Source organism: Kogia breviceps, chromosome 3 (assembly GCF_026419965.1).
Source record: "Kogia breviceps isolate mKogBre1 chromosome 3, mKogBre1 haplotype 1, whole genome shotgun sequence".
NCBI lineage: Eukaryota > Metazoa > Chordata > Mammalia > Artiodactyla > Physeteridae > Kogia > Kogia breviceps.
This window is the reverse complement of record NC_081312.1, coordinates 37,228,222-37,241,727: the sequence shown is the minus strand read 5'-3', so window position 1 is coordinate 37,241,727 and position 13,506 is coordinate 37,228,222. Positions and strand designations below refer to the sequence as shown.

At 37.4% G+C, this 13,506-nt stretch overlaps 1 protein-coding gene across 7 annotated transcripts in view; it reads right to left on the bottom strand.

The window, feature by feature from the left end:
- Positions 1–13,506, bottom strand: part of ZBTB25 (zinc finger and BTB domain containing 25) — a 56,245-nt gene that overhangs the window by 30,794 nt on the left and 11,945 nt on the right. For 4 of the 7 annotated variants that reach the window (XR_010839532.1, XM_067028342.1, XM_067028345.1 and 1 more), the window contains exons 3-5: positions 11,873–12,052; positions 8,063–9,006; positions 3,394–3,428 (exon numbers count right to left, since the gene is read on the bottom strand). Coding sequence is in view for 6 of the 7 variants with exons in the window: in XM_067028342.1 (XP_066884443.1) it covers positions 3,394–3,428; positions 8,063–9,006; positions 11,873–12,045 (1,152 nt within the window). In the remaining variant the exon portion in view is untranslated. Of the gene's footprint in view, positions 1–3,393; positions 3,429–4,775; positions 9,007–11,872; positions 12,053–13,506 lie in introns of those variants that run through there. The other 3 variants (XM_067028341.1, XM_059059086.2, XM_067028340.1) reach the window with 1 other exon arrangement.

Below are 13,506 nucleotides of genomic sequence, written 5' to 3'. Positions count from 1 at the left end.
TTAAGGTACAATTTACATACAGTAAAATACACCCTTTTTAGTGCACAGTTCTAACATTTTGACAAACACATAGTTGTGTCACCTAGGGAGTATTCATTTTCTTATTCTGATTTCATTGTTCTTTACACCACTTGTGTATTTTAGTTTACTATAATTTCCTGGCTCCATCAGTGAAATCACTTCTACTTGAGGCAGAAATTCAAAATAAGGGCTTCTTAGACTCAACATTTAAACCAGAATAAGGAAAGGCAGGGCTACCTTGCACAGCTGTTCAAACTATACAACCCAACTCCAGAAGCACGCATTTGGTGAGTTGCGCCCCCTAGCGTTTATTGTGCATAATTTGCATGGCTCTACGTGGTGGGTCTGAACATAACCACCAGTTTGAGAGATCTGCAAAACTGGTGATGTTAACAGTGAAACAGGAAATATTTAAAATTTTAAAAAGGAGCCTTCCATTTATATGCCTTTCCTCCCACACTTTAAAATGTTGTGATAGGACAGGTACCACCAAGCTCACAGCAGACTATGCACATATGTGAAAGAAGGGCAATGTTAGGAAATGAGAACTGGTCCAGTAAAAAAATCTTTTGAGACTCACTCCACTGGAATCTTTGGTCTGCATTTTAAAACCTTTTCCCTTATTTTGCAAATGTTGTATCCTTTTCCTATAGAACCACCATAGGTTCTTTAGATTTTCCTCCCTACAAGGCTAACTTAGTACAAATGCCAGAAACCAAAAAAAAAAATTTTTTTTTAAATTAGGTACTTTCCTACATTTGGTTTGGACTAAGTACCACATGGCTTCCGCTACAGAAAAATGTGGCAGAGCTAAATTCACAAGATCTCATTCCTCAAAGGCCCGTCTGGTCCACAAAAATCTAACATGAACCTTCCTGAAATTCAGTAATAGCATATATCAGACAATGGGTAACAACTGCAGCTGATGAAGGCCTCCTTCCCAGGCCTCCTTCCTGCACAAGCCTCTCCCCCAGCTCCCAAGAGAGCAAGGACCAATTCATTTGTGCAGAGAAGCTCTCCCAGAGCACTGCTATTCCTTCAGATTTCTGACATAAGAGGACACCAAGGTTTTCTTATAGCTTAAGGGAAGATCCTTTATTTCCATTATTTTGATACAATATCACCAAGTTGTTTCAATGAAAGAAGTTTCAACATTATATAAATACTGGAAGAGAATTTATCTGGGAGGAAGCAGGTTCATTCTCCCAAGTTGGCTAATCAGTTGTAAAATAAATTTAAGAGAAGCATTTGGTGATGAGGTACAAAGTCCTAGGATAATATTAATAGTAAATTGCAAGCAGAAATTATGGGGAGGAAAGGGTAGCCTGTATTCACTCAGTATTGGAAGGTACAAGAACTCTATTAGAGAATGTCTCAGCCGTCTCGGAGAATGAAACTGGTGGAAGGAAGTGAGGGAAGAAAGGGATAAAGAACAGCAGTTGTTGTTAGAAAGCCAGTTGTTGAATCACAGTTGAAAGAGAAAGTAAATTTCAGAAAATATACAGGCCAAACTCACAGGTTGCGGATATGAAGAAAAGAAGCAAGAGGTAAGAAACTAGGGATTATTTACTCAAATGTCCCTGGATTTATCTTTGACCAGGCAGAACACCCAAAACTGAGTTTGATGTCTGATTAAAAGAACAAATGTGATTGAGACTAAAATTCCGAAGCCTTAATGTTAAAGACTCACAAGAATCCTCAGAAATGCTTGATATAACAAGCACACTAAATGTGATATTTTAATAAGTTATCTGCTGCTATACAGGTAAATTGGAAGCATCTTGATCAAAGAGGGATGTCAATATATTTCAGTCCCTAATATATTATGGGATTCAAGGAAGATTCTCATTAGTCATGACTCTATAAAGTGAAGCAAGATCCAGGAATAGCTAAGTATTAAATAAATGTGAATTAAGCAAACAGTGATGCCTAATTTGAGCATAATGTAAAATAGACTTTTAAAAGGTACACTGGTGCCACCTTTTGGCCAGATTAAATATTTACACAAATTACAAACTATGATCACATTTTAATTTCAGAGACCTTATTACAGACACAATTGTTTAGTTCAAAGTTTACATGAATAGACTTAAAACTATCTTGTTGCTTAATACATCTATGATTTTTAATAATCACATTTTGTACCTTTGAAAAGATGGCATAAAAGTGAATACAAATAGAAATTTAGTTCTGAACAAACACGTCTCATACTCCATAAGAACTGTATTAACTTCAAAGATGACTGGGACAAAAATCTCTAAATTTAAGTTTTGTATCCTTTAGCTCTTGGCAATCCTCACAAAACTTACTTTGCCCTTTTAGACCAGGAGTAGCCTATCTTGGCACTACTGACATTTTGGGCTGGAAAACTCTTTGTTGTGGGGCCTATACTCTACACTGTGAGATGTTTAGAGCACCCCTGGTCTCTCTACCCACTAGATGCCAGCAGCAACCTTCCCCTACTCCCACCCAGTTGTGACAACCCAAAACACCTCCACATTGCCAAATGTCACCATGGTGCAAGGGGACCACTCCGTGTGATAGTTAAATTTATGTGTCTAACTTGACTGGGCCATGGGATACCCAGATATTTGGTCAAACATTATTCTGGATGTGTCTGTGTTTCTGGATGAGATTAACATTTGAGTCAGTAGACGGAGTAAAGTAGACCGCCCTCTCCAATGTGAGTGGCCCTTGTCCAACCAGTTGAAGGCCTGAATAGAACAAAAAGGCTGACCCTCCTCAGAGAAAGGGTAACTTCTGCCTATTAAGTTGGGACATTGGTCTTTTCCTGCCTTTGTGATTCTCAAACTGCAAAGTTTGTACTGGAACTACACCATCGGCTTCCCTAGGTTTTCAGCTTACCAACTGTAGATCTTGGGACTTGGCCTCCATATCTGCATGAGCCAATTCTTTAAAATCAATCAATCAATCAATCAATCTTTCTCTCTCTCTCTCCTCTCCCTCCCTCTCTCTCTCTCCTCTCTCTCCCTCTCTCTCTCTCTCTCTCTCTCTCTCTCTCTCTCTCTCTCTCTCTCTCACACACACACACACATACACACACACACACACACGCAGTGTGGTTCTGTTTCTCTGGAGAACCCTGACTAATATGTCCTGGCTAAGAACCACTGTTGCAGATTATGCTACTGGAGGAGATAGAGGGAAAATAAGGAAGAAAAGAAGGAGCAAAGCAAGAAACTTCTGGGAAGTGACTACATACTACCTTTCTTTCCAGAGATGGCAGTTGGAAAGCACTTGATTAGGACACCACTTTTCTATTAACACAGATTATGGTTGGTAAGAATTGGACTCACTGATACATTTTTGCATCACACATCCAAAATGTTACCTGGTACAGAGACTACTTACCTCAACACTAGGAAGACAACATTTGGCAGACACTGCTGTAAAATAAGAACACATTCTATAAGCTGAGCTAATAAAAGGTTTTGTTTATGATGAAGTCACATTAATTTATTTGTCATGATAAAATACATGAAATTCACAGTTTTCATTCCAAATGGAGAATACGAAACTTTCTGAAATAATGTTTCTGAAGCAAAGTCACAATACATTAGGTGGACGAGTTTAACCATACAATATATTATTGATTTTAGTCTCCTGTATTATGTGATACTATTACTAGTACTTTGAAGATTTCTTCAGTGGTCCTCTTTCACTGTACAAGTTTTTGCTTTTTTCCTTTTTTTTTTTTTTTGGCCGTGCTGTGCAGCTTGTGGGATCTTAATTCCCTGATCAGGGATCAAACCCAGGTCTTCGGCAGTGAAAGTATGGACTCCTAACCACTGTACCACCAGGAAATTCCCTTTTGCCTTTTTTTTTTTTTTTTGGTACAGGTTTTTGAAATCCAAGTTTCTTTGAATGTATTTTAAGTTGATATTTTATTTAATCTGATTAAATGACTTTATTTGGCACAAAACAGAAGAGTTGATGACACTTAACATCAATTGCATTGGAGCAATATCTACTAATTAATCAAGTGTGGCACAGATATACACTGAAGCACAAAGGATTCTTCCAGGTCTTGAAGACAAAAATCACAGTTTGTAATTCATTATATTTAAGACAGCCAGGCATAGGATTGTATATCCTTACCAGTTTTCAAAAAATTCCAACCATACAAACACAGAAGTACAGCAAAGAAAAATGTACAGATATCATTCTTAGGAATTCAAAAATTAATTATAATAAAATACCACGGAGCTACATTTAGTTTAAAACATACAAAGATACAAGTTACATTATGAAAATTCTTCACATGGCCTATTTTTACCTCAATTACTATAAAAAAAAAGGATACTTCTCAAGGATCTGAGTTACAACATCAAGAATTTGCCTGTGCAAATAAACATCAGTGGAATTATACATTTTCCAGACTATCTTCTTCCATGATTAATATGTATTTCCTTCAGTTTTAAGTGAAGCCTAACTATTTTGACAAAACATAATGAATTACTTGGTTATTCGCCCTGCTCCATTTCTGGTCTCCATCTACTTTTTAGATGACCTACATCAGAGAAATGAAAATGGTATTTTTCTCCATTGCTTTTGTTCCTTTTCCTATATGTAAACAATATGTTTGGGGGAACTTTAAATAAACTTGGCAAGGTTTCATTCCCAGTAACACCAAAGAATTAATATCCTCCTTGTTAAAAGCTGAAGAGAAATGCTGATGGTTAAACTATGGTAGGTAGAATAGGAATTCTAGCAACATTGCTGTTTCTAGAGTATTTGTAAAAAAAAAAAAAAAGAATTCTGCCAATTAATGATTGAGTATTAAGTAGTACATGACTGCTTCTAAGACATTCTAGAATTTATGAGTTGGAATACTAAAGTTAATAGGTTTAGCTGCAGAAAACATGTAGAATGTCGTTTTCTTTATATGATTGGTTTTTACCAATAATACTGATAGAACTTAACACAGTTTTAATACAAATCCTCACAACACCCCTGTGAGGTAGGGATTGCTTATAGACACTTTACAGATGGGAAGTCAGAAAATCAGAGAAAGAGATAATAATCTCAAGAGATAAATCAAGACATTTTGGTTTTCTTATAAGGCAGACTGCACTTATCAGATACTGAGTTCTGACAATAGGCTAATAAGGACAAATACTGAAACAGTTTGTGTTCCTCCAGAGAAAAACTATATGTGGGATCTAGAAAGAAGGGAAAATTCTAAGCTGATCCAAAGGGGAAATGTCCGTCTAGTACTTGCCCAATACATTAAGGTGTACACAGCATTTCCAGTTTTAAGAGTTTGGTAATCACCATGCAAACCATACTGTATGGCTAAGATAATAGCTCCATTTTACAAATGATGTAGTCAAAACTAAAGGGTTTTGCTGGAAGGACTTTTTTATACAAAGTAGATTTTTCTTAGTGAGGAATCATGTCTTAAAAAAATACACTCAGGGCACAGTGTTAGTCATAAAACAGCTATTTTAAAAATATTCCTGTTGAATGAATGAAAAAGATAAAACTGGGGTCAATTCCCCACACCACTATTCACGGGCTCTCTGGAACCCAGGTTTTGGGATTTTTTCCTATAAAATGGAGTAATCATTTTCCCACTTCCTAATACTGACGGAATACTGTGAAGATGAAGGAAAGAACATTTGCTTTGAATTCCTAATATTAAAAGGAACTTTATGAATAAGAATAAAAATACAGTTAAGCACTCTTTTCTTAACACCCAACAAAAGTAGATATATCTCTGCTTTAAGTTAATGTTGTCTATCATGGACAGTCAGCCAAAAGCAAACGTCTGCCACATCCAGACTGCCCTGAACTGCTGCCCTACACCACAATTCATATGCACACTTACTCCCACCCTTTAGCTATACACACTTTTTTGTGTCAATGACTAATAACTGAGCAAGTAGGAAAGAAAACAGAAGAGAAAAATCAGGAAAATTTTTATCTAAATGAGAAAAATAAAACTTTACTTGAAGAAGGCTAGGGAATATATCTAGAATAGCCTAAGATACATGAAATCAATGTTAATATTTGTGTTCATCCTATGAGATGAAGTCTTTGAGGACAGTGTGAGTTTGAATGATTACTTAAATGATTTACGTATAAGATTAGATGCAATTCTGACACTAAAGAGCAATACATTTGTTTTAACTACTCGCAATACAACTGACTCTGTATCAATAGCTACTTAGATTTTGCTCTTAACACATGTCAACCCGGACCCCACAAGGCTTCCCATCCATGTCTAGGACAGAAACTCAACCACCTTACACAATGTCCACTGGTTTTCTTCATTCACTCCTTAAGAAAAACTTATCCGTTCATAATTCACCTAAACTCACTGATAACCCAGAGAAAACCTTTGTGCCCTTAGAATGAGCTGGATTTCTCTTTGAGCTACCTCCTGACTGAACTCGGATACTGTTGAGGAACTCTGATGTTAGGAAATGACTGCAGAAGTGAGCAGTCAGGAAGGAGATCAAACAGTTTCTGTATGTAGTTAAATTCTAATCTTCACAAACCAAATTTATTAAATTTACTAAAATACCTGTGAGGTTCAGAATTTAGTAAGGCAGCATACAAAAAAAGATAAGGCTGTTCTGAAGCCTCTCTCTTTTGTTATCCTTGACTATCTAGTATTTTAAATTTAAACATCTCAGAAACAATTTTAGGTCTATCCTCTGTGGTGAAGTTTAACCAGCTATTTCCCAGCTACACAGAGCAGGAGAATCTATCATTCAGTCCACCAATTTTAATTTTTCAGGAATTTTAGCTTTGTAAGTTTTACCAATATAAAAGGGAGTTAAGTTGATTCACAGAGGGAAGGCTGTCATGGATTTTAAACATAGTTCTAGGACACTGACTATACCTACTCTGCTGGTTTTATGGACCAGAAAAAAGTTAAAATTGTGCCACTGAAAAATTACCTTTTCAGGTGATTATTAGAAAATTAATGTCAACCCAGGTAGCCTATAAAATCTTCTGATACTGTGGGTAGAAAGATAATTTGTATTTTATCATTTACCTCATAAGCTCATGTAAACCTCTGGTCATAAAAATCTCAAACTCCCTTAAGGTCTTTAAGAAAACACTCTAGATTAAGATAACAACACTAGGGTGTCAGTCAACACAGATCTATCTGAATTTCTGTCTCTAACACCAGGGGCTTCTATGCTTATCTATGTGTATGTATCTTACTGTTTCTTTAAGTTTTTGTGTGTGTTTCTGACTCTTCTCCCTTTCTCTCTCTTAAATATTTTTTATTGAAAATGAGGTATGCTCAGTGTTAAAAAAATAAAGCCACATAAGATGCTGCAGAGCTAGTAAGTAAAAAGTAATTTAAAACTACTCACGATTTGGTATAGCTATGCCTTAAAACAAATGTTTTATACATTATAACGTATAGTTATGCATTAAAAACTATTAATTCCTTATATGGCAGAAAATATTTTAAAATAATCCTTATAAGGGCTTAATTCATGTGGAACATTAACCCAAAAGTGATAGTCTAGAATATTCTTTAAAAAAGATTTCACTTATTTCATATTGGATTTGATTTGACAGATTCTACAACCTGGAAAAACTTCCATACTTCTATATTGATTTCTGATTTCTAAATTGTGATTTAATTTATGAAAAGTTCACAGCCCTAAGTGAAGGTTACATTTTAGTAGCTATGTATCAATATATCTTACAATAAGAAGATCTAATACATACAGCCTTAAAACTATGGATAAATGGTAAATAAAAAGTCAATAGAACTTGAGGAGAAAAATAATTTATGAATTAAAAAATGCATGTGAGTTTTCTTTTTCAGAACTGATACAAAAATCCTGAAGGAGAAACTGCTACTCAACCAGGATAGTATCCACATTTTCTTGTGTGAGTTCTGACTCTAAGGCACAAGATGAGTCTAACTGTTCTTGCGACAAGCGAGAACTTTTCAGGGGGACATCAGACCAGCTGTCACAGTATGGCTGAAATCTCTGGGCTAATGTATTACCAAACCTTTGGCATCGGTTATATCTGTAAGATTTACCTTTGTGTGTATACATGTGCTCCAGTAATTGGCTCTTTCGGAGAAATTTATGACCACAGATAGTACAGCTGATTTTTCTTTTCCTTGAAAAAGAAAAATTACAGTTTAATTCTACTGGCTCAGTGTCTTTGGAGATCAAAGACACTTGACTGATCTGCAAAGGCTCTGTGGTACCCCGGTTTGAGTGGCCAGGCTGCTGCTCATTATCCTTGACAATGAAGGAGCTAAGCCTGCGGCATTCAAGAGCCTCGCTATTTTCATTACGTGGATGCACTTCACCAAGGTCGTTACTTTCCAGAATGGAAGCAGGGACACCAAATGGGAGGGATCCAGACACGTGGGTATGGAGATGTTGTCTTAGATTACTACGGGAATCAAAACGTTCCCCACAGTAATGGCATAGGTGTATTTTGATACCACTTTCGGTGGAAGTGGGGCCTGTCACCTCTGAAGAGGGTGAGGGATGGCTCTGGGAAATCACAGATTCTGGGTCACATCTCTCCTGCTTGATGGACATGGGGGGCTTCTGGTGCTCCTCCAAGGCCTGGGCAGCAGGATGGGCCCTCTGCTGGTCTGCAGTGCCATCATCCAGCCCAATAGCAAGAGAAAGCTGCAACTGGGGGTGGTCACCCTGGACAGCAGCTCTATTTCCACTGTTATTGGAAGGAGCTTCCTTGACCTCCAGCCCTTGTTTGACAGCTGTTTTTTGGGTAGTTGAGATCTGAATGCCATATAAATTTGAGGACTGCACAGTCTCTGGTGAGAACACTTGACTCATTTCAGTCGCAATGTGAGAAAGGTAGTCGGCGTGAAGAAATCGAATCCCTTCCTCCAAACGACTATGATCCACAATCTGTTTTGGCCCTTTCCCCGTGTACATAATGTGCAACAAATAGCTGAATATGTCAGGTTGGATGTCAGTTGGTTGTATTTTTATGCATTCACTGTTAAAAACAAAAAAACAGACCCACAGAGAATGAAACAACCCAGTTGGCCTTTTAGTTAACAGTACACACAGTCTTAGGCTAAAGCAGTTTCTTCCTAAGAAGTTCTAACTTAGCAATCTGCCCTGATGAAACTCATTAACAAAAGCTTAAATTTTCATTGTATACCAGTTTTAGGGCACAGCAACAAGTCTTCATGTATTCAATCTACTGCCTAAAGTTAAGAAACACAGATATTCTGATTAGTTCAACATTTAATTAGTGACTCCTAAGTGATATGCACTTAAACTGCATGCCAGGGGGTAGAAAAATGATGAATAAAATAGGTACCCTGCTCTTAAGGAACTTAACAGTCTATTGGGTATATAACCAAAAGAACTGAAATCAGGAACTCAAATAGATACCTATAGACCAATGTTCATTACAGCATTATTCACATTAGCCAAAAGCTAGAAACAACCCAAGTGTCCATCAGCAGATGAATGGATAAACAAAATGCAGTACATACATAAAATGGAATGTTATTCAGCCATGAAAATGAATGAAGTTCTGATATACGTTACAAAAATGGATGAACCCTGAAAACATGCTAAGTGAAATAAGCCAGACACAATGAGACAAATTTTATATGATGCCACTTATAAGAAACATCTAGACTAGGAAAATTCATAGAGACAGAAAATAGATTAGAGGTTACCAGGAGCTTGGGGGTGGAGAGAATGGGGAGTTATTGTTTAATGGTTACAGTTTCTTTCTGGGGTGATAAAAAGTTTTAGAAATAGATACTGGTGATGGTTGCACAACACTGTGAATGTGATTAATGCCCCTGAATTGTACAAATAGAAATGGTTAAAATAGCAAATTTTATGTTTACATATACTGTACCATAATAAAAAATAATTAAAAATTTTAAAAGGGTCTATTGTAATTGGTACCATTTAGAATTTAAATCACACTAACCTTATTTTGGTTTCCAAACTGTATTAATAGATCTACTCTTTAAATCGCAAACGAATACAACTGTAACTTTGAAAAGGTTTAAATTAATCTCAAGCCCAACTTTCACATATGAATCTAGAATTCAGAAAACAGATGGAAATAGATGTGTAACAAGAAATCAGGAAACACCCTGCAAAATTAGGATAAAAACAACCTGAGGGAAATGCTGGATGACAAGGAACAATGGAATCAGTTGATGGACTTACCTTCCCTGAAGCAAAAGTCTGTGTCAATACATCAGAAAGCAAGTGTCAGTACACCGGTAATCCATTTCTTTAGTCCTGACATTTTAGGATTCCCTCTTGGGTTTCACTCTTACCTGTGACTCTGACCTCACTGCCATGGTCTATGGCAGGGGTTTTTTATATCAGCACAGAGCTGTTTTAACTGAAGATTTTTAGTTGCTCAACAGAGATACCACAAAGTAGGACTGCTACCTTTGTATCGCCTGGATTTAGTTTAGCATGGTGCCTGGTACACAATAGGTGCTTTAAGAGCTGAACCAACTCACTGCTCTCAGATGAGGCTTATGTGAAGATAGTGTTTCTAATCTAGTTTCTACACTGACACTTAAGTTGGACAGGAAACTCTTTTGCGTGGCAGAAAAGACTACCCGTGACCTGTCCCCGACTAACTTCCTCTCCCCTTCATGTCATATATTCCAATCATTCTGATCTACTCCATTTTCTGAATGTGCTAGCCTGGTTCATATCTGCATATGTTTTCATGCATTTTTCCCCTTTGCCTGCAACTGTAACTTTTTGCGTTCCTCTACAACATCTGAAAAACTCCTCCTGATCCTTCAACATTCAGAGCCTCTGTAAAACCTGTTCCAACCTTCTCAAAATAAGGCTGCTGACACTCCACTCTACCTTGTGCAGCACTTCTATTATAGACATCACAGTAACTATTAATAGCAGCAGCTAACAGTGCAAAGCTCTGTTCTAAGCATTTTAATATTATTAATCCATTTAATCTTCTCAATACCATGGGGTGGGTATATTATTCTAGTGTTTTACTGAGAAGGAAACTGAGGCGCAAAGAGATCAATTACACTGCAATTATTTTCTTTACATGCATCACCTCTCTCTTAGACTATAAACTTTTTTTTTTTTTGGCTGCACCACCTGTCATGTGATCTTAGTTTCCGACCAGGGATTGAACCCACGGCCCCTGCACTGCAGGCAAAGAGTCTTAACCACTGGACCGCCAGAGAAGTCCCACCATGTAAGGTCTTTTAAAAAATCATAGTGTTGCATCACTTTTAACCTAGGAAGTATTAAAGCTATTTTTTTCCAAGAGCTCAGAATCTGGATACCACTTTACAGCCCCCTCCTTAATACCCCATGCTGGGGCAATCTAAATTTTAAAAAATTTTTTTGAAAAAATATTTGAAACAAACGACATTTGAACTGTAATACGGAATATAAGGTGGGCAGAGTTATGACATTGAAACCTTGTATGAAAGTGTTATGGAACAGAAATCAATGACTTAGTGATTAAGAGCACTGATTTGCATTTGAGTTTAATATATTAGCTGTATAATCCTAAATGGACAAGTTACTTAACAACTCAGTTACGGTTTTTCTCTAAAAAAGTATGGATAACAGAATTTACATTAGATAAATGCTTAGTGCTTGTTTATGGTATAAGCCTTCAATAGATTTTAGCCATTATTGTTTTCATTCTTATCTTCTACCATGGACCCTACACAGAGTTTAATGACAGATGTGTAAAAAAGAATTATAAATTTTTATTATTTCCTAACGGGATCCCATAACAAAGAATCCCCAAAATGAGTTTATAATAAGGCTTAGCTATATCACACTATCAAAAATTCTTCTGATTTACAAAAGCACATCCTTACCTTGTTTGGTGAATAAATATCATCTTGAAATAGTTAGAAAAGGCAGCAAGCACTGCTCTGTGGGCTTTGAAGTAGACATCTCCAATAGCAACTGTGCAATCACACAGAAAACCAAATTCTCGCTGCATGTTCAGCTGCTGCAGAAGGACAAGGCTATGGCTAGCTGTGTCCATTGTGGCTCTGAGAAAAAGGAAAATATAGATTTTTTTTTTTTTTACAAGGTTGGCTATAGATAACACAAACCTACAGAATACAAGGAGACCTAAATTTAAATGAAATTATTCAACAGTTTTCACTATTGTTAATTCTACCCCAAACTTAGCTAACATCAAATACCCCATTATGACAATTGACTTCAACCTTGCTGAAATGATAAAATGTGGCCTTTTTAAAATCTGGTAAGAAGGTGGCTTGGTGTGGTGACGTGAAAGACGTGAAAGGAAGTCTGTCCTTTTTTATCTATGCAACCACAGTTTCTAGTCCTGTTTCCTCACTGGCAAAAATGGGAATGAGGTACTTACTGATCCTTGCCTCAGGGCCAAATGAGATAAGTTATGTGAAAAGCACCTTGTAATGGAAACTACTATTCAAATGTTGACTACAAATGTTAATAAATAACATTACAGTGTGTCCAGCCTGGGCTAGAGCTGTCACTGCTCCTTAGGGATCCTCTGTTATGCTTAGGGGACACTGGCCTCCTAACTATGATATAATGCTTGGGTAACTTATCAGTCACAGGAGCCCTTAAAATAGATGTCAAGCCACATCCCCAGATTCACATGGGGCCTAGAGCCCAATGGGAAAGAACCTAATCCCTGACCTTAACTGGACTCAGACACATACAAGCATGGAGGTTCTCGATGAAGTAGAATGAAGGATGGGACCACTGGTCTCAGGGGAAAAAATCACGCATGAGGAAGAACATGCAAAACAATTTTGGTAGAGAAGTCTAGTGTGAGCAGAGCAGCAGGAACATTCGTGAGGGCCCTGGGAGGTGGGAAGCTGTGCCACCTTCTCCTTCCTCCACCTTCTCCACCTCAACTGTGCAGAGAGAAGGCAGCTGTGGTGTAAAGGGCATCCCTGGGATGCTGGGAGAGCCTCCTCTAAAAAAGCAGGTCCTAAAAAAAGAAATGAAGTTTTTTCCTACTAACCAGAGAGACCAAAGTCTTAAGGAGGTCAGTAATGAGAATGTGGGTTTAGCTGTCTGGAGACTGGCAGTAGCTTGGGCAGCAAAATGCTGAGTGGTGGATAATACAATAAAAATAGTCAACGGTTTATACTGTTTCCTGTATGTCAGGCATTTTTCACTCATTTAATTTTCAGTTCAACTCTGTGAGAAAGGAAATACTCAATGCATCTTACAGATGAAGAAACAATCAGCACAGAGAGTTAACTGACCCGAGATCACACTGATCGTAAGTTGCAGAGCAGGGGATTCAAACCCAGGCACTGGACTCCAGAGCCCCAATGTCCTCCCTCTCCACCTCCCAGAAAAAAACATGACTCATCAACTGAAGGAGCCTAGGGAACAGTCTACACATCAAGCACCCTGGGAAGCCTGCAAAGAAGAATCAGGGAGAAACCCAGATTTCCTACTGCTTAAGCAAATGTGACACAGCAAAACAAACATTTAT